Source organism: Perissodus microlepis, chromosome 14, assembly GCF_051167445.1.
Source record: "Perissodus microlepis isolate ML-2025 ecotype Zambia chromosome 14, ASM5116744v1, whole genome shotgun sequence".
Lineage (NCBI taxonomy): Eukaryota > Metazoa > Chordata > Actinopteri > Cichliformes > Cichlidae > Perissodus > Perissodus microlepis.
Genome location: NC_140474.1, coordinates 8,949,993 through 8,971,869, shown reverse-complemented (window position 1 = coordinate 8,971,869; position 21,877 = coordinate 8,949,993). Strand labels below are relative to the sequence as shown.

At 39.6% G+C, this 21,877-nt stretch overlaps 1 protein-coding gene across 1 annotated transcript in view; it reads right to left on the bottom strand.

Annotated features, from left to right (window-relative positions):
• Nucleotides 1-12,658: 12,658 nt before the first annotated feature.
• Nucleotides 12,659-21,877, bottom strand: part of LOC146373398 (protocadherin-16-like) — a 77,787-nt gene continuing 68,568 nt past the window's right edge. The window contains exons 12-21 of the mRNA XM_084950216.1: nucleotides 21,364-21,489; nucleotides 21,031-21,240; nucleotides 20,077-20,943; nucleotides 19,853-19,966; nucleotides 19,540-19,751; nucleotides 19,067-19,218; nucleotides 18,360-18,490; nucleotides 17,793-18,079; nucleotides 17,546-17,687; nucleotides 12,659-17,038 (exon numbers count right to left, since the gene is read on the bottom strand). Coding sequence (XP_084806342.1) covers nucleotides 14,448-17,038; nucleotides 17,546-17,687; nucleotides 17,793-18,079; nucleotides 18,360-18,490; nucleotides 19,067-19,218; nucleotides 19,540-19,751; nucleotides 19,853-19,966; nucleotides 20,077-20,943; nucleotides 21,031-21,240; nucleotides 21,364-21,489 — 4,832 coding nt within the window. The 3' untranslated portion in view covers nucleotides 12,659-14,447. The remainder of the gene's footprint in view (nucleotides 17,039-17,545; nucleotides 17,688-17,792; nucleotides 18,080-18,359; nucleotides 18,491-19,066; nucleotides 19,219-19,539; nucleotides 19,752-19,852; nucleotides 19,967-20,076; nucleotides 20,944-21,030; nucleotides 21,241-21,363; nucleotides 21,490-21,877) is intronic.

The following is a 21,877-nucleotide window of genomic DNA, read 5'->3' as shown; positions in this document are numbered from 1 at the left end:
TGTGTTGATTTACCAAGTTGTTTAAGTTTCTGCCAAAGCAAAACAGTTGTGTGCAACCAATGTCCATTACTGAATTAAGTAAATCCAACATGGTCTTTTTTTCAGTGTATGACAGCTGGAATAAGCTCCAGCGACCCTGAAAAGGAGAAGCCGAAGCGGATGGATAAAATTATTTCAAAAGCATTTTTTTTGACATTGCTTCTAACATGACAGAGAGAAAAGATACCCCTTCTTCTTTCAAAATCAATTAAATGGCTGTGATTTTTGACCTTTAAACGTTTGTGCTATTACGTAAAACAAAAACCCCCAAAAACATATAAATGATTAGATTGTGTGAAAGGAAAAAGAAATGTTCAGATAATCAAATACTTTATGCCAGGTAATTGATGATTTTCTGTTAACTGAATCAGGTTATGGTTTACAGTAACAACATCAATGTTAGGCAAATAGGGGGATTGCTTTTTCACACAGGACCGGGTAGCTTTGGACAGCTTTTGTTCCCTAATAAATGAAGTCATATTTACTCAGTTTATCTAATATGATTTTTTTTATAATAAAGTTATGGGGCCTGGCCACTGGAGCGACAATGTGCTCGGCCTCACCAGCACTAAGTGGTATCATTGAGCTAAACCTCTTCATTGAATTTGTGTTGCTGGCACCTTGTGAAAGATTTTTATTAGAATTCTCTGGTACATATTATGGCTTGCTGAGTTGACAGCTTGTTCAATGAAGTTTGTGCTTCAGTTTCGGTGAGTGAAATTCTGGCATTTTATTAGTCTGTTACTCAGCACTAATTGGCAGGTGTGTGTGTTTAGGCTAGCAACTTGTTAACCAGGCCAGGTAGTGATACCTGATAACTGATAACACATATGACCTCCCACCACGGAGGCAGAAAGAAATTTAACACTGAAACTATTAGTTAATAATTATTGTTTATTAATGTGCATTAGCTCTTGAATGTCTGCATGAGCTTTGTGGTACTATGCAGCAACCATACTGCACCATAATAGACACACATAAATTCTGTATGAGATAAAAGTGTATTTATGGCGTGGGTTATTTATTTTTCTTTTGGTAACACTAAAATAGATTTTTTTTTTAATGTAGGGGACTCAAAGGAACAAGCAGTCAATTTCTCAGGATATCAATTACATTCTTGTCTGAACTTAAAGTTTCGGTTTCCTATGAGTAGTAAAAAGTTTTGAAATTATGAGTCATAACTTTTATGAGATGCTGAGTGTGGTACTCCAACATCCAAGCAGACTGTGTATAGTGAACAAATTATAATGATGAGAGAAAATCTCCTTAACGTCAATATTTTTGAAGTGAATTGCAGTGTAAAATACATAATCATTCAAACACAGACAGTATCTATTTAGATGTGGAATCAAAGTGAAAGCAGATGTTACTGGAGGGTAAAATACTTTCCACTTAAAGTAGGCCACTCTTGTTCATAGCGCTCTCAGTAGCTGGGCTTATTCCAGAAACCAGGCAGGAGACGTGAAGTTCAAACTACAAGGCTCCCACTGCTTTCACCACGTTGTCTTGAGTAGAGCCTTTACAACAAAACTCCATTTCCCAGGGTAGAGATGAAGAATGGGAACCCAAGAATCCAGATACAAATGTGTATTTATGTGAGTAGTCAAAAAAATTGCCATATTGTAAACATATATGGCTGCTACAACTGAAAAGGAGAGAGGAACACTCATCAAGAAGGCCATTTAGCATAATAAAAGAGTAATTACCTCAGCCAGAGCTAAAGCAGTGTGAAAATAACATCTCATACACATTGCAGTATACATCAAAAGTGAGTACACCGCTATGCAATACATCACTTACATTTGAAGTTATTAAAAACTGTATTATCCCAGCATACACCACCATTCTGGCACTGTTTCAGCTGATTCTTCCATCTTTAAAAGAGATTTCTTAGTAGTTCTTTTCCTTATGAAAACATGACGTACAAAATGCAGCTCGACATATCCCAGGTCCAAAACAGAGAACCTTCCGGTGTTCATACATCATTTTATTACCACATTTACACAATTAGGATAATAAAAAACTCAGAGGCTATGTTTTATTTTCAGGTTTTCTTCAGGTTGTATTTGTTTTAGTCTTCATAGCATATTTGTTCTTGATTGTCAAGTCAGAAATAATGCACTTATTGGGAGGCTTCCAATAAGTGTGTTGTACTTTTTTTTCCCCACTTCTGCTGTTATACATGTGCACCATTTGTTCTGTGTAGCTACATTTACGACACTGCACACTAACACAGGTGTTTTTGCTTATTCTGTCTAATTAGGTTTATGAGAGTTATGTGAATTTGGTTCTTTTCAGCTGCTTTTTTGCATCAAAGCACAAGGTTATATTTCAATCGTCCCCCATTAACTGCACTACAGTTAAACACTGTATACCTTTAAATCTCCAAGCTGCTCACAAGTAAATTAAGTACACAAAGCACATGGTACATAATTGTATAACGGGAAGTGGAAAATTGGAAAGGCTCTTTCACGCCTGTGTGAGACACCCACATGTAAACAACTAGCAAAAAAGAGATCAATGCTCCTGACCTAACCGCAAAGTGAGTTTGCTGAGGCTCGTTTTTTATTTTGTGCCAGATAATTGTGCCAGTGCACTGATAACTAGATGACTTCACTCGAAATCGTTCTAATTATTATTCAGTATTATTTTTCCTTTTGTTGTACTGTGTCATATGTCACAGCATTTACTAATTCAATAGCTTTTTTAAAAGGATTGGTGGTGTTCATACTTGATTGTTATATCACTGAATAATACCAAGCGAAACACTGGGACAACACACAGCTCTTTAATTTTTTTTTATAAAAAAAGCACAACATCAAGAATCATGCAAAATTTCCCATGGTAGTTTCTATTTAAACAAGCACCAAATTTAAAACAAATTTTTCATAATATGTTGTTATGTGGTTTTAATTGTCATCATAACCATCTTCTGGATTCGTTTTTCCAAACTAGGAAAGTTCTTGATCTTCTGATGACATTAACGTTTGCTAATTAAAACAGAAGCAAATAAATTAACTAGAAGCAGTTAGTCACAAACAAAAGGTGAAAAAATTCATTGCATACACATCGGAACCAATTCGTCAAAAGGTACATCAGTAAATGCATTGCTCTTAGATGTAAGTCTTAGCAAGCACTATGTGGCCTTCGAAACAAATAATTAGATAGCTAAATAAAGCAAGTTGTTTATACATTTTCTCAGAGGGGATTTAAGAGAGTAATTCCAAGGTGTCCCTGTGCATTCTTTATTTGTAGTGTTGTAAAGAAACCGCACAAACAATCTGAATGGAATCAGATTGGTTGAGGGAGAACAGTAGTCTTCAGCAGTTATCAGCCGTGTATTGAATTGGAAATGGTTGATAACGACAATAGTTCTTGATTAGAGTAAAAATCAACAAAGTTCCCGGGTCTGAGAGAATGAACAAACATTGCCAAACTGCTATCAAACTACTACTCTGGATAACTATGCCATTATGTGAAAGTTCAAATGTGGTTGGTGTGCACTGAATACAAATGATTATGACAAAATGGGAAATTTAAGCACTTTAGCTAAGGAAACCACTCTAATCACCAACTCCCCTGGGAGCGTGCACAGCAACAAGAAACTTAGTGGTAACATATTCATTCAGATTTGGCAATCTTACTTCTCTTCATTGAGCTGAGCTGAGCCTTGGGTGAAAAAAAACACTTGCCAGCTAAGCACTGCCATATGTTATTGGCTGATTATGTGTATCATAATAAATCCTCAAAGCATTCAATAGAACATATGAGCATTCGATATAAACGCAATTTATAAATACATCATAAGTCATTATTCCCCCTTCAGCTGCAGCTTCAATATTATTCCCCACCTTATTGCCACTGCAAATTGTCATATACAAAGAAGATAACGTGTACACTGTCTGACAAGGTTAATTAAGTCACTGGACTGTTCAAATCTCTATGAAGGCTAAGCTCATGTTTTGTGGGACTATAGAAAACACAAATATTGCATTATATTATTGTGTTACATGCCATCAGCATAGACAAACATAGTTATCAAAAGCCAACCCAAAAAGCAGTTGGTCTTAATAAAGATGCGGAAATCTGTTTATCAGTCTGCTACTTACTTACTTTTGAATCCAAATTGCCTGGAAGGCCTTCCTGGCCCTCGTACATTTTGATGTCAGAAGGTTAATTAGTAGCAGGGATTAAATATTTTTCCATGTTCTTATTCAGGTGGTTTACTGGAAAAATGTTTGCAACTTTAAAAAGTTAGTAAGCTTATTGTCAGAAAGGCAGTTTATGTTAAAATGTCCTCTTGTTTTCTGTGTCTGTGGAAGGTCAGTAGCGGGATCACTAACAAATGGGTTAATCAGTCTAAAAAAAGAGAAATCTTGTGGGAAAACACTATACTAAAAGTTTTAAAGAGAGATGAAAATCTTGGGGGGTTTTCAAGATTTCAAAAAGTTCTTTTCAGACAGCTCTGTGAAAAAGCAGAGTCAAACATTTAACATCTCTACAGCTGGAAACCAAGCAAGCCTGGAGAGGCTGTTGATGAAAAGCATGATGAAAGCTACATTTGGAACAGATTTTAAAAACAGATTTCCACTCAAACTATTTGAGTTTTGTGTTTTCAAATTTAGAGCCACAAATTAATATAGTGTACATATTTGATTTAATCTGATATGCATGTATCCTACATGTCCAGGATCATAACAGGATCCCCATATTCTTTATAATTAGTAAGCTTCATGCATGATTACCAAGTTTTCAGCTGACATATGTTTTTGTTGTCAGAACTTTATTAAACTGGATGTATCAAATATTTTCCAAAGTAAAGCATGCACTATTTTATATATGGTTTAATTTAAGGTTTAATAAGAAGACAGAGGAAAATAACTCGGCCTTATTCTGGTCTTTTTATTTATACCTGTCCGCACATATTTTCATAGTCACTGATTTATGTCCCCAAGATGGATCTGTTGGAAGGTAAAGATGTCTGTTAAAACAGGTGTTGAGTGCTGAGTTCTTCAGTTACAACCGTTGGACGTCAGTGTTGGTTTATCTGACCAAATCTGTCTAAAAAATATGTTTATGTGCCTCTACGAAACTACTTTCCCCTTGGATGCATATATATATAATCTCCCTAACCACCTGTATACTTTGCAGGAGATACAGATTGTCGGACCATTGTACGGGGAAACTTCATATTAAACATTCTTCTCTGAAACTGCCTGCAAGTGAGGAGCACTACAAGTGTGTATTTGATTCACTAACAAGAATGGAGCTGGGATCTGTTTGCATTTAGTAAATCTGGCTATCCAAAGGTTTGTCCAGTACTGAGCCAGACTCGTATACAGATGTGAAACTAAAGAAAACATTTCCAACTCTAACTGACAAGTTTAGGTCTGCGCGCCAAGTTCCCAAGCAAAAACAAGGACAACAAAACAATTTGTTATAAAATATTTTAGACTACATTAAATGATTCACAGTGCTGTGCAAAACTCTTGAGCTGCCCCTCGTGTCTTTATATTTCGCTTCCCAGGAGCCAGACAGATTGGAACATTTTAAAGTGGTCTTGAGCAACAGTGCTGCAGGCTTTCTGAAGATCTTTCGAAGTTTCTCAATGGACATTTTCTTTGATTTTCGGCCATTTTCGGAGGAATGCTTTTTGGTTTCTTAAGCCATTTAACTGACCTATGAATCATTCAAGCATTAAAAATACACCTGGAAAGGAATGGACCAGTGTTGTGTCTACCCATGACAAACAGCTTAACAAAGAACCAAGTTTAAATTCTATCTTTAGTAGCGATGAGAACTGCTGCTACAGTAACACAACTTTGGACCTTTGCAAACACCCTAACACATGTTAACATTAAGCTAGCCAAGAACCCAGAGTGATGTTAAAGGTGAGTAAATGCCAACCTCAGCCCAGCAGCCAGACCCTGATCTTCAAAAGGTAAAAAAGCATGATGAGCAGGCAGGCTGCAGCCTTGCATGACTGCAAACACTTTCTACCTGTTCATGTCTCTAAGGTAGAATTGCTGTGGCGATTGCTTTAATAATAATAATAATAATAATAATAATAATGAATTGGATTTATATAGCGCTTTTCAAGGCACCCAAAGCGCTTTACAATGCCACTATTCATTCACTCACACACTGGTGGAGGGAAGCTACGGTTGTAGCCACAGCTGCCCTGGGGCAGACTGACAGAAGCGAGGCTGCCATATCGCGCCATCGGCCCCTCCGGCCAACACCAGTAGGCGGTAGGGTAAAGTGTCTTGCCCAAGGACACAACAACCAGGACAGAGAGCCCGGGGATCGGGGATTTTTTTTTAATAATGACCCCCAACACTGAAATGAATATTTCATTTACCGGTTTACAAGAAAACACAAAGTGCACTGCAGAGGTCAGGAGTCAGTTAAATCAATTCAAACATTAATAAAATTCTAACTGTTGGAACATACATAAATTTGAAATTTTGACTAAATGTAAGCTAATGTGGAATAGCAGAAATCTCTACGCTCACTCTATCACTTTTGACATTAACATTCATATAGATTTTTTTAAGGGATATAGGACTCAATGTACTGAGCTTAGACATTGTAAACCTCTTACACACTAAGGTAATTCTATGCTACTGTCTAGAATGTAAAAATACAAAGAACTCGGAAAAGATACATTTGTTTGAGTGAATCATTTCAAGGTTGTTATCCTAAGAAATTACAGCATCTACAGAATCAGTAATTGGAAATACTTTGTCATCAGTATGGCAGCACGCTGCTATGAGTCATTACTCTACAACCGCAGTACTCTCTATTTTCATTGGTGCCATCATATTTTGGCCCCTTGCCCTGAGAGACTGCAGCATCCTTTGCTCAAAATGGCATAATTACAGCTGTTGCCATAATAAACTAAGATTGGTTGTCAGCCCCAATATCCCTACATGAAAGTCGTGAAAACTGTTATGTCATCATATTTTTTCAGCAGTAATTACAGCATTAATCAGGCACGATACCGTGTCATTTTCAAGCCTCTTTTTAGCAAAACAAAGAAATCTTAAATTGACATAAACAAGATTTCAATGAATAATCGGGAAATGTGCGCCAGCTGTAAATTGATGCCAGAATAATGTTAATTGTGACACTGTCAAATAAATTAGGGGACTGGGTTTTTTGTTGTTTTTTTCTCCCCGGGCTTGTTCTGCAAAGCTCTTAATTTTGTTGTTATCCAGTGCCATCATTGTTTTGGGGTTGTAACAAATGCTTCAAAGGAATAGATGGGAAATTTCAGTGTTACTTCAAAGCACTGAATCCAGTTAAAGGCATAAAAGCCAGAGCTGCTGTAACCATGTATTTTACATATAATGCACTACAAACAAGCCAAAAACAGCGAAGAATATTTGCACATTTGTCAAACAATAATTGGCTCATGCATCATTTATTCAATTCCTATTCTGCTTCCTCCACAAACCGCCATACGCAATAAGTGCAACAAATCACAGAGGCAGAATAGAATTAAGCTATGGGATGCATTGGAGTAAATGCTTCTGCAGCAGGCCTCCTGAACAGCGCCTGATGAAAATGAATTAACAATGAAAGACGAATTTAAATGGAGTAATTTAATCACGGCGAGTTTAAGACAAAAGTTAGAGAGGGTTGAAACAAATCAAAACAAAGTAAAGTCTGAAACACAAGCAGATGGACTAGTAATGGGAAGCAGGTTGGGCTGGTTGCTAAGTGACAAGGGCTAAGAAGAGGGTCCATAGTTTTGGCCGTGGTTTTGCAGGAAAAACACTTCTCCTCCCTCGTCTGAGCCACCCTCTTTCCCCATAGTGCTGTGGTTATGACGCTGGCGGGGCAGGACAGAAGGCAGGCCTGGCCAAATAAGAAACAGACCCCTTTCACCCCAGTATTGCCTATTTCTCCCTGTGGCTTTTTTGTTTTCAAAGAAAAAAAGAACGCTCTCCAAAAATAGATTTGGGGCTCGCGTGCCAATGGGTTTTGAAACCTTTTTTTCCACTCCCTCTAGTCACGCAAGTAGCCTGGCAAGACCTTGAAGAGCGAGCAGGGGGAAAAACAGAATTTGAAATAGACAAGAGGATCATATGGGGGGGGGGGGGGAGAAAAAAGTCTTTTTGGTGTGTTTGGAGAACAGATCATGGTAAGCTGAGGATGGAGCATCCCTGGAGCCTGGAGTTTTGCTGAGTGAACAAGGAGCAGAGACTTCCGTGCAAGATCCAGGTATGAGGGGTTTATGGGTAATCCAAGCATGAGCAGAGAGACGTCTCTCTGCTCTGGCCTCATTTTAACTGGAAGGAAGCCTCGGCTCCTTCATGGACGAGTTTGATCCTTACCAAAGGGCCTACACACAAAGCACTTCACACTCAAATGCAAAGGTCCCCATTCCTTATAAGCCCATATCCTTTACTGCGATTCACTTCACAACTGCCTGTTCTCTGCAGATGGTATTCATCTTTTTATCTGCCACATCATATACTATGTCATCAAGATGAGATCACTGGCTAGTTCGCGTTATATTTGAAAGTCTGCCTGTTTTTTGAGCTTCATTATAGAAAATGCTTTTGAACATAAGACAGCGAGAAGGGCCCACAGCAAAAGCTCTTCTGCAGGAGCCATGCTAAAACCATTATGTCCTCCAGTCGTTATAGTAATTATGCTTTCAAGGCAACATTAGCCCTTTGCTGCTAAAGAGCATGGAGGTTCTTTGGAACATCTGAGTAAGGGTTAAATTTGGCAATAGAAAAAGGTAGGCAAGCTAAAAGAGCTCTGGTCCCCCCAAAATCTGTCATACTGTGGTCCCTATTCTGTGCTTCACTGCCTTTTTCATTGAGCAGCTTCACAGAGGGATTTTTTCTAGCATTCCTCAACACTTAATACCCATCTCTATGTAAGGTCAAGTCTGTATTGAGATCCACTTTTACTTTGCTCTCACTTTAAACGTATCAAGAAAATATGGTTTTGTGTAAATCCTTTTTAAGCTTTTCACATCAAAGCAGAAAGTAACTTTCCCATCTATATACATGAGTTTTAATGTCAGAATTTCCAGAATTTCATCATTGTTTTAATTATTTCTTGATGTTTGCCACTTTGCAGAGGACAATGATGCAAAATGAACTTTTTTGCAAGACCTAAATGATTACAGGTGGGTATTTTTAAGATTATTTAAAAATGTGACATTTTGCATTTGTCTTACTCGCCTGCTAATATCTGTTCTGAAAGAAAACATACTGAAAGTGAATAAGTCTTTGTAAGTAAGAAAGTTTTTTTTCCCGGTTTTCTTCAGAGCCACATCATCCATTTTAAAGTGGTGGAAAGAAACCCAGTGAAATCCAGCGTGACAATGAAATGGCACGCTTTTCAGTTAATCATGAAATATAATCATGTTGAGCTCACAGATGTCAGGAAAAATTCAGGTTCTTTGAGTAGAAAAGGATTGACGCAAATAGTGTCACATTTCATGTACTAAGTATTTACTAACAGTAAAGTAACCAGCACCAGCTGATGATTTACACCAGGAGGTAGACATAACTGCAACTAAAAAGCCACTGCCAATCAAATATTTGGAACTTTTTCTGAGGTTTTACATAATAAATAGTATGCAATAAGTACTTCCATCTAAAAGAAGAAAAAACCTTTCCAGACAGGCATAAGCTGTTTTTTTTTTTCAGAGACATAGACTTTGAAACTTGAATGAGAAAGATAAAAATAAACGAGACTATCAGATGTTTACCCATGGGACACCATCAGAAAAGATAATCACGTCCATATGCGACTTGTGCTATTTTTTTTTTTTTTTACAGTGTTACTTACACAGTACAACTGAAACAAGAAGCTCAAAATCGTTTACATATTTATAACTGTAATTAATGACTACAATTCTAATAAAGCAGTAATATTTTCTTCTTTTATTATGTTGCAAGAGAAGGAAATATCCCATCTATTCAGTGTAACAAAAGGAAAAAAATCCACAGCGCATGAAATTAGTCATTTAGCATGGTCTTAGATCAAAGTGAAGAAGTGACCAATATGAATAATAACACGCTGGCACTCCAGCAACTTTCAAAGGTTGGCTGTTTTCTCTGTGAAGAAGCACTGTTGAGCATCGACATTATGAACACAAGCAGCTTACCGCACACATTGAAGGAAAATATAAATCAGATTTTAGAGAGAATTTATTGTAATTGTGAACCTGGTTGTTACTCTGATGTTTTTGTCCCTTGTTGACAATCAGTCATAACAACCTTCATTGCACAGAGTTGCACAAATTTGAGTGGAAAGGATGATGTTAAATGGGCAAAAGGTTTTTGACAAAATGTACTAATAATTGTCAGATCACAAGTATCACACAGGAAATATTTCTCATGAGCTCAACAGATGCACATCCGGGTCGTCCTGCAGACAGATGTACGTTTTTGCACTGGTATTAGGTTGTGGTTTACTTTATCATGCACCTGAGGAGATCTATTATGTTTTTTGTCATTTCCTGATTATCACGTCTACTGTTGCAAAAGTGGGTGCTCAACATGGCCAAAGTTTCAAACAGTGAGGCTAGCGTATGTCCAAGTAGTCCCCGTGAGCTCTAAACCATTTCATATACGTTTTTGTTACTCTTGGATCTGTATGACCCAAAAGGGAGCTGATACCATTCATATAGTCGTATTAGCTCCGCAGATGTGGCTGTGAACAGATACCCCACCTTTTGTTAGTGAGCGGTAGCCATCAGACAAAAGTTCTCTTCAAGACAGAGGAGTTAAAACAACTTGCTTCAGACTGGATGACCTGAGGAGCTGCACCAAAGCTCAGTATAATGTAAATAAAGAAAACAGAATTATGGCATGCGTTAGTCGTCATAGTTTTTCTTTGTGTTTTGTGGGGGGGGTTTTGTTCTGTTTTAATAGACAGTGATCCCAGATGTTGCTAATTTGTCTATGTAGTTGACTAAAGCTTGCCTGATCCCAGGCAGGGGAAATACATACAATTGGGTCAATGTTGGCATGAATAATCATAACAGACAAAAATATGGGAATATCGTCTGGGTTGACACTCTACGTTTTATACAACTTAAATAAATAAAAGGACACTAAAAGAGCTACCATATTCAGTATCATACAAGCATGACAGCACTGACAACCCTGTAAGAGATGAAGTCAGTGAAGGAAAAAAGGCAGGCTGGCACTGAAGATTGCATGTTAACAGAGCAGTCTCCTGTATATTCACTTTGTGTTGACGGGAAAATGATAGATTTCATTTGGTTTATGCAGAGCCTTTAATTTAAGCTTTGAGTAATGACTTGCCTTTTGCCCTCTCACTCATATCATCTGAGTTCTGTTTTGTATACACTGGCCGCTGATCCAAGGTGCTCGGTTTGGGGCACAGACTTCATCTCATAATCCGAGTCCACTATGACACTCGTGCTGGGCGTGTCACCAGTGTGCTGCCCGTACACACAGGAATTCACCTCTGTGGATGCATTTGTAATTTCTCAGGTTTGGGTTTCAGCTCAATAACCAGTCACGAGGCAGGCCTTGGTGCGGGCAAACAGCATTAGTCCAGTTTCAGCTCTGTTTCATCAGACAGCAGGAGTGTTGTCCAGCCTCAGGCAGTGTAACAGTTATGCAATGAGTTCCCATGACAGGTGTATATATTAAAAAAATAACACTAACATTGCTGACATGCAGTCGTTCTGAATTTAAAGTTTGAAGTAAGAAAAGTTTAGACGACCAATCTGTTGTGATGATTTTCGTTTTTCTGACTGAATATTAATGTTAGCGCTGTATGAAGAGGTTTTATTTGCGATATGAAAACATTCAAGTAATACTAAACCACGATTACAGACATGTAATATATTTTTTCACATTTGTTTTACCTCACCCTGCTGTTTTTATGTGTATTATATATTCTTGGGAATCGAAAAGTAGAGCAGTTAACTCAAATAGAACAACAGTATGAGATTTCTAAGGTAAAACAAGGTCAACAAAGACAGAAATGGAAAAAAAAATAGCTGTGAGTATGTCATACACCTAAGATTAAATCTTCGAGATTTGACCTGAGTTTGGTACATTCATCACATCCACATCAACATGATGAATGACTTTTGAGACCCAAACATGTAGGAGATATCTTGACAAAACAGAGCACAATTTTTTCATGAAGGCTGTCAGTGGAAATGAAAGTGTCTGTAAAGCCAATATTTCAAATAAGCTGTTATGGTATTGCAATTGAGTTACATCATATATGCCTACCAAGTTTAAAATTACACATAATGGCCATCATTAAAACAAATATTGTTAAAATCTTTTTTTTCTTTCATGTCAATTTTTTTTTCCTGTACCGCCTCTGGGACAGGGGCCTGTTTCACAGTTTTGATAAGGTATGAGACTGAGGTTACAGGGTAGTGCTGGTGATTTCGGATATGTCCACAAAACATCAGCGTACATCAGTGAAAACCCTCAGGGTAAGACTGCCTCCTTCATATAAATCATTATTGGGAGTTTTTTGCACGCAGTCCTAAATCCAGACATAAATACATGTGTATACAGACTGCAGACTTTAATGATTACATGATTTAGTATCTTTTTCTAACCTGAAAAAAACGTGACTGAGGCAACAATGTGATCACAAGTACTTTATTCAGGCACTTTTTACTGGAAACATTTCTCTGGACAAGCCTAGAATGATATGTATGAACATCAAGAGGAATTTCTTCTCAGTGATACCACGGTATGCACAGTTCGGACGAACACAAAGTCGAGGAGCACTTAACACTGATGAATACAAAACAATACAAACAACAAGGTACTGTAATTTTTATTTAACAGGTAGTGTTCATCTATATTTGGCCAAAAGTTTTCAACTAAATAAAACTGACTAATCCTCGCAGTTTCTGATATCTGCCTAATAGATAAATAAAGATACGTTACAATGTTAGATAATCTTACAGTCTAAAAATGGAGATTAGGCAAGGTCATTATCTGGTTACTAATGTAAACAGATACATTTTATTTTCTTGCTCAAAGCACAATTATATTCATGGACACTTCATGTCATAGGCAGCTGTGTAAAAGCATTGAGACATTCTGTGGTGGTGTTTAAACATTCAGAAATGTGTGTCTATATATATACATGTATATATATATACACTTTTTTTTGAACTCCTATTATACCAACTGTAACACTTACTGGCACCAGTTTTAATTCACATACATGTTGTGTATACTGCTGCTGAAAGGAGTTGTGAAAAAATGGTCCAAGTAACACAAAGTGAGTTTGTCAATACATTTACACCCAAAAAAAAAAAAATCTGGACAGAACTAAAAATGACAAAAAATAAAACTGCTGCAAATTTCAGTGTTAGGATAGCACTAATTTTTACATTTCGAGTGTTTGTTTTTAACATTTATCTGAGGAAAGTTAGTTATGTAGATAAACAAACAGCTTACATTCTCTGGAAAGATCAGGCTGCAGATAAGGCAAACTATTTTACATTTACCAAGTAGCTGCTCAGTGTTCCCTTATTCGTTTTTCGTGTCACAATGCAAAGAAAAGATAAGCAGTAAGGCTTGTTGTGAGAAATTAAAGCCATGTGCCTGAAAAACAGGATCCTTGGATGTCAAGTCCTATTTTGCAGAATGTGATCGGGTGCGTGTTAAGGACTAAGACAACTTTTCAGCATTTCACATTCATTGTTACCTTGGATGGAAGATCAAACACTGAATTGTAAGAAAATCGAGTCACATAATACTCTATTCTGACTGATGTTTCATTTGTTCAAGCGAGGTTGTTTCTTCTTCTATAAATATTTACAATTATCTCTTACAAAAATCCTACTTCATGAAGAATTAATGGTGAGCTTCACTTAAAACCACAAAGTTAAGAATTACAAGAGACGCCACAAACGTACAGTACAAACAAGTATACAGCACATCAGCAAATATACAAATATAAAAATGTATTCTGAGGTTTTTGCACCCCCTTTGACACGTTAATGCCAGATTTTGTCAGAAACCACACATATATAAAAATATAGACAATGCTTTTGTACAAAATATTGACATCGTTTATGAATCTCCATTCAAATGTGCAAATTAACACTGATCAACAAAAGTATATGTTTATTTAATGCACAAATGCAGGCACACGCACACACACACACACACACACACACACAATCACACACACACACAAGACATAGTCCTTTTTTGGCCTGCTAGTGATGTATTTTTTTCATGAAAAAGCACCACATCTTCAGCTATTTGGACTTTTTGATATAACATTGTGTACTTCTCTTGAGAAAACAGAAGAGAGAATAGCATTGCCTCATTTCAGGTTGCAGCCTCTGTGGTCATACAGTAGAACAAGATTAGAACAGCAGTGATTCAGCTCAGTTCACCCTTTAAAATTTAAATCCTCAGCTCTGCCTCTTCACTGTGTTCCAAATTATGTTCAGTTGTGCTGATCACGGAGGCAGAGGGGCCCTGTGAGACACTGAAGGGTGTAATTGCAGGCGAACGTGCTGCCAGTGGTGAGAGAGACGGGGAGAAACTTGGAGACATCGCGATTGACGAGATGGATCCCTCAGCGCTGATGGGCGATCTTCGTAAGGAAGCCAGATTTGGGAACGTCCTACCTACGGCAGGCTTTGGATGCACAGTTTTGGCCCCAGGGTGGGCCACAGAGGTTATGAGAGGTGGAGGGTCAATTCTTGACTCTGCTTTTGCTTTGTGATGAAATGACCTGCGAGGATGAGGAGGCGCAGTTTCATCTTTTAAACGTGCTATTTCAGTAAAGACATTAGCTAAAGGTTGAAACTGGGGACACCAGTTTAGCAGGTAGTCCCAGTTATAGCTGCCCCTCAGCTCCTCATCACTGGCCACAATGGCTGTGAGGGAGCCATCTGCGGAGGGCTTTCCGTCCTCAGGGAAAGTGTAGTCTTTAGGGCGGGAGATGCTGAGTCCTCGTCCCACGCCTACATACCCGCACCCTTCGTCCCTGTAGATTGGCACCTGGCCAGCTAACAAAGTACTATTGACGCTGCCCACTTTCTTTCCTTTGAACCAATCAATAGAAGGCTCACAAGACACATCTGATAGCTGATCAGCATCCTGCTGGATTCCGGAGTCTGGACCTCGGGCAGAGATGTGCTCCTGCATTGACGAGGAGATGCTTGACACTCTGGGATATTCATTAATCATCCTGATCTCATCATCCTCTGCTGCCTCTGCCTCGGCAGAGCCTCGACCACTGGAGTGAGAAGGATCTAGGGATCCGCCACGGGTGTACGGACCCCCACTAGTTCCTCTTTGATCAGTTGCATATCCAGGAAGCGCCTGATGGTAAATCATTTCATTGGCTGCTAGTTTTGTTTCCTCAAACTTGTGCAGCAGGGTCCCTGACATTGGTGTTCGTTCGTGTGTCTTTTTCTCCTTCTTCCGACGTCTTAACTTAACAAAAAATAGTGCCACAGCAATTGTTATTAGTATGACTATGATCCCAAGTGAAACTGCAATGACACTGACGAGCAACATGTTCACATCTCTGGTGAGACCAAAAGATGTATGGGTAACATCTATGGTAACTTTGGCCACTGATATGCGAGACGTCTCCAGAGGGCTGTGAGCGCTCACATCCAGTGTCATTAGACGTAGCTCTCTTTTAGAGCGACTCATGTGTCTACTGTAGCTATCCGTTTTTAAAGAAATCTCTCCAGTTGATTTATTGACTTCAAAATAAGGCGAGTCGTCTGCTAACGAGTAGAGTACAACACCATCCACACCCCCGTCCTCATCTCTGGCTTGCACTTTGCCAATGACCTGACCCTTCTTTCCTCCCTCAGGCACTTCAAATAAGAACTCCGAAGAGGTGAAAACAGGATCATATTCATCCTCCCCCGTAACATAAACCTTCACTGTTACAGTAGCAGAATAGTTGCCTGCATCCACAGCCATGACCACAAACTGGAATGAGTTTATCTTCTCAAAGTCAAAGGAAGAGCGGGTCCGTATTTCACCTGAAGTATGATTGATGAAGAAGCCCTCTTTTCCTTCTTTAAAGGAGTCTAACATGTAGTACCTTAGCTGTCCAAAAACCCCTCTGTCATGGTCAATTGCATGCAGCATGGTAACTAAGGCATTCTGGGGTTGGTTTTCCCTGATGCTTGCAGTTACTAGATTGAGGGGAAAGAAAGGCCGGTTATCATTGATGTCCTTCACTTCTATACTGACAGGGGCCAAAGCAAAGTGTCCTTGGCCATCAGTGGCCTGGACAACAATCAAATGGGACAATTGTGTCTCGCTGTTCAGAGGTCTCTGCAGCCTCAAAGCTCCAGTCCACTGGTCTACATGGAAAAGATCTGTCTCATCTCCTGAGCTTATAGAGTACTGGACCTCACTATTTGGAGCAGAATCTGGATCTGTGGCAGATAAATGCAAGATCTCAGTCCCTGCTGCCGTACCCTCACTCAGAATCACACTGTACTCTGTTCGGCTGAATACTGGAGGGTTGTCATTGGCATCAGTAACACTGATAATGATAGGAACGCTGGAGCTACGCTGAGGGATTCCACGATCTGACACCACAACCGTCAGGTTATAACTTGGTACCGCTTCAAAGTCCAGCTTCTCTACCAGGATTAGACTCCCGACTGTCTGGAAGCCCCGCCCCTCCAAGAAGCGCACGCTGCTCTCAATCTGGAAGGCATTACCCGAGTTGCCACTGGCAATAGCAAAATCAAAACCACAGTTATCCCGTAACAGGTCTCCATCCACAGCTTCTAATGTCAGAACAGTTGATCCAGGAAGGCCGTCTTCAGACACAGTGGCTCTGTACTCTGACTGATGGAAGATGGGGGCGTTGTCGTTTATGTCAGACACTTGAACATGCACAGTGGCAATGGCTGAAAGGGATGGAGTACCCTGGTCTCGTGCCTCAATCACCACCAGAATGGAGGGATTCTCGAAGTCAAACTCAGTCTTTTGTTTAGTAAATAGAGTACCTGCGAAGAAACAGAGAGTACCATCATAAGAAGGCCAATGTAATTTTAGGTCTTTCTTTCACAACCCATCATATTACATATCAGTGCTGGTTAGCTCTTAAACAGTAATGAATGACTTAACTAAAAAAGTAAATTACAATTACATTTTGTAAACACTGTGGCAGATTTGGGTACACGCTGTTTGAGGGAACATTATTTCAGGCAAATGGAAATGTTTTGAGGACAGGAGAAAGTATAGTTAGTGTAAAGAAAAAAAGTCCTCTTTTATGACGCACTTATTTTTAGATGCTATCTCAAGCAAAACATCTGAGGCAAATAACATACGATTTGGTTTTCAATTACTTATAATGAAGAAAATGATTAAATATTTTGCAATACTCGTTGCAAATATGTCCAAACCCCAAATGAGCATCCAAGGATACTTTTTAATGAAGTATAATTAAGGGGCTCTTAAACTCTGGTTAGAGTGTAGTTATAAACAACCATAAATGCAGATAGTAATCATACCATTGACTGGGTCAATGTAGAAGACACCTTTCGTTGATGACATGACTCTATAAGTAATTTTCCCATTGTCCCCAGAGTCACGGTCAGTGGCTGTTACGGTGACAACTGCGCTGCCTGCAGGGAGGTGCTCTGATGCAGCCACCTGATAAGAAACACATTAAATGTAAATATATTTATCTCCATTACAGATTATTGAAAACTTTAACAAATATTCAGATAATCTAAAATGTAGTGAAATATGCAGCACCTGATACAAGTCCTGGGTAAAGGTGGGGGAATTATCATTCACATCATCCACCAGCACAGTGAGGTTGGCCTCGCTTTGATGTTTAGAGTCAGATGTGCGAACGGTCAGAGTGTACCACGTCCTTTCCTCGTAGTCTAGTGGTCCAGTCAGCGACACTCCTCCTCCATAACAATGAATTCCAAACATGCCTTGGCTGCTTGCATCTAGGTGTAACGTGTAGGAGAGGGCTGGCCCCGAGTCCACATCATTTCCCGTTACCTGGGTGATTATTGTGCCAATGAGAGTATCTGTACGTGTGAAGACAAAGAGCAGATATTTAGGTGCAGCTAAAATGAAACACAGAGTGTCTTGGTTTAAAGAAAAAAAAACTTTATGAAGAAATATCCGGTTCTGGAAAGCCTTGAACTGATAGACAGGAAATGAACGGAGGAGGAACTTGGCCATAGCTTGTTTCATCAAAGGGTCAGACTTTTCTCACTGAGCCCTGCTGAGCGAGCTGCCAGGGAGTGTGATGTGAGGCTTTATGATAAGATCACTGGGCTAACTTCCACTGTGAAGCTGACTTACCCTCAGGCACTCGAATCTTCTGAGGCAGGGGAATCATGGGACTGTTGTCATTGAGGTCAATGATGATCACAGTGAGGGTGGCAGAGCCAGCGAGCCGTGGGGTTCCCCGGTCTGTTGCCGTAACAACAAGCCTGGAGCGACAAAATTAATGTCAGCTTTTTAACTTTTAAACTTTCTGAACCCTGTTACACAATTCTTGGTCCCCAAAGCCCACATCGAACAGCCTGTTTTTGTCTGGATGTTTTTCTTTCTTTCTGTGTGTGTGTGTGTGTTTTTCCAATACACAAAAGTGCCTGAAAGTCATTTTAAATATTAATAAAACAATATGTTTAAAAATATTATCTGCAGGGGATACATGATTTTCTCATAACACTGAAAGGCTGTGATGCAAAAACATGCAAAATCTACTTTTCTCTTTCTATAACAGAAAGAATTTTCTGAGTGGGACTTCAAAATTTGAGTCAAGTTTGCAGTAGCAATATAAAATCCAAATGAAAGGTGAAAGAGTGCAACTCGTTTTTAAAACCTTGGATTTTTCAAATCAAAATATGAACATAAAATGAGCAAAACTATAAAAACAAGGAAAAGTTGACAAGAATAAGTGTACATTCTCACTGTAACAGAGTCTAAATATGCATGTGGATTAGCTGACAGGAAACTCATGCCAACATGTGGTTACAAACAAACAGAATAAAAGCAAGACTCACTTCGTTTGGGTCCAGATTTCCCTGTCCATTATGGCTGCAGTGGTAACGCTTCCAGTCAGTGGGTCTATCTTAAACAAGCCACTCATGGATGATGACCTGATAGAGTAAGTCACCTGACCATTTTGACCCTGGTCCCGGTCGTCTGCGGCCACCTGAGTGAATTAACACCCCATTTTGGAAACGTAAATATAGAAACATTTGCAGCACCTGTTTTTGTGTAACTCGAACTAGTGAGCAATATTGGACTTGGAAGTCAATAGTTAATAAAAATGGGCTATATGGTTGTGGCTTCATGGCACAAGTGATTATACAGTAAATTCTTCTGGGACACTGAGATCACATGAAATTGAAAAGTCAATCCTTTGCAGCACTGAAACTATCCAGTTTTCTGATGCTTGACAGTTTTTATTCTACAGCTTTATATTTAAACAGCAGCCAAGCATAATAAACATTTGGGGGAAAAGCTACTGCACCTGGATAATGGGAAAATCGTAGCCTTGCGCCTCCCTAATGTAGGCTACATAGTTCTGGAGTTGGAAGCGTGGCAAGTTGTCATTTACATCCTGAAGGATTAAGTTGACAGCCATGTAGGAGCTAGAGGATGCTGTCTCAGCTTTCACCACAAGGCGGAGTTTTGGGGTTTCCTCAAAGTCCAGTCCTTCAGATTTCTGGACCCATATTTCACCTAAATCACAAAAGTATCAATGACTCGCTTTCTACATTTCAAAAATATAGCCTTGTAATGTTTACTGCCATCTTACCAACCGTCGTACTGCCAACACTTACCAGTAATTGTGTTTATTCCAAAGGACTGCAATTTATTGCCACTGAATATACTGTAGGTGATCCCATTTTTAGAGCCATCTGGGTACTGGGCCTGAGCCTGTGTTACTACTGTGCCTAGAAGATGCAAAACACACTATGTTGATACATTTCATTTATACTTCTTATTTCAAATGTATATTTACACTCTTTGAATTACAATGTTAAAGATTTTAAATCACTTCAACCTTTAGCAGCGTTCTCTTGCAGGCTGACATCTCTTGCTGTGCGAGAGAAGCGAATCCCACTGTAGCTCTGCTCCTTTATGTAAATGATAACCACTCCCAGGGAAGATTGTGCTGGGTTCCCTTGGTCCATGGCCTGAACTATCAAAGTCCGTTGGCTTTGGGTCATGGTCTGCAGCTTCTCTGTGGCCTGGATTTCTCCTGTCAGTGAGTTAATGGTGAACCCCCTGACAGGGTTGGCGAAACGATAAAAAACAGAGCCATTAGCTCCAAAGTCTTTGTCCTCTGCTCTCATAGTGGCCAAAACTCGACGATTAGAGACACTACTGGCGGAGACATTCACAATAAGTGGGTCCTGAATGAAGAACGGAGCATTGTCGTTCACATCCTGAATATAGATCGTCACCTGAGCAGTGGAGTTTCGTGGGTTTGCGGGGGAAGAATCGGTGGCACACACCTCAAAAGTGTAAGAAGCTGTTCTCTCTCTATCGAGGGGGGATGCTGTGATAATGCGACCTGTGTTTTGGTCTATCATGAACATGCTCTGGGAGCCATGGCTCAGAAAGTACAGCACTTGGCTATTAGGGCCATGGTCCAAATCAATGGCTTTCACCTCCAGGACGAGTGACCCAATGGGAACATCTTCCAAAATTTCTGCTGTGTAGCTGCTGCTCTGAAACTGGGGGCTGTGATCATTGATGTCCAGGACTATCACTTCTACAGTGGCAGTGCTGCTAAGTGCAGGGTGGCCCTGGTCCTGAGCTATCACCGTTAAACTGTACCCAGGCCTCTTCTCCCGATCAAGGGGCCGTGAGGTGGACAGGACACCTGACTGGCCATCCAAGCGGAAGTCTCCAGATGGATCTCCAGCTGCAAGTAGAGCGATAGCAAATGGCTTGTAAACATTTGAAACTATGTACTGATCATTTAAAACATTAAATCAAAAGAAGTTCTCACCTGTAATTTTGTAGTTTATCCTGCCGTTGTCTCCCGCATCCTGATCAGTGGCTCGAAGGGTGAACAGAGGTAGTGCTTCCAGGTTTTCAGGCACCTCTATGCTGTAGTAAAGACGTCCAAAGACAGGGGCGTTGTCATTAACGTCAGCCACCTTGATCCTCACAGTTGCTTTAGCATAGTTCGGTGGAAGGCCTCCATCTTTTGCAGACACTGCCAGAACATAAAAAAAGCACACTATAATTTTTCGCAGTAATTCATAATTTAAATATTATTTTTATTATGTATCAGATCAGGCATTTTTTGTAAGGCTGTAGAACAATCAGATGACAGTACCTGTGACAGTGTAGTATTCCTGAAGCTCCCTGTCCAGAGACTTAGTAATCATAATCACACCTGATACTGGGTTGATGCTGAAACCCTCCTGTGAGATACCGTCATATGTCACCTGGCCATTGCTTCCTACAGAGAAACAAATACAGCATTCTATTAAAAATGGCCTGTAAAAAAGAATTAAAAATCAAAGAATGTCGGTGAAGGTCAGAGAGTTCCATCCTATAACTTGTAGATAATAATGAAAAAATGCATTTACAACATGTTTCAAATTCTCTTCTAATAGCTTGTATACTTATTTGTTTGTTTGTCATGAGGCTTGCTGTATAAGCATTTGGCAGCAAGAGCCCTCCCTCAGGCGTCTGTGTGCCAGATCGCGTGCTACGAAAAAGCAGCCTGGCAACCTCACCTGTTTACTTCACTAATTGCTTTTGAGGAGAAAGTTTATAATCCTTCTACTTTATGTGCTTCTGACTAAGTCTGGGAGAATGCATGCAAACCCCCCCCCCCCCCCCCC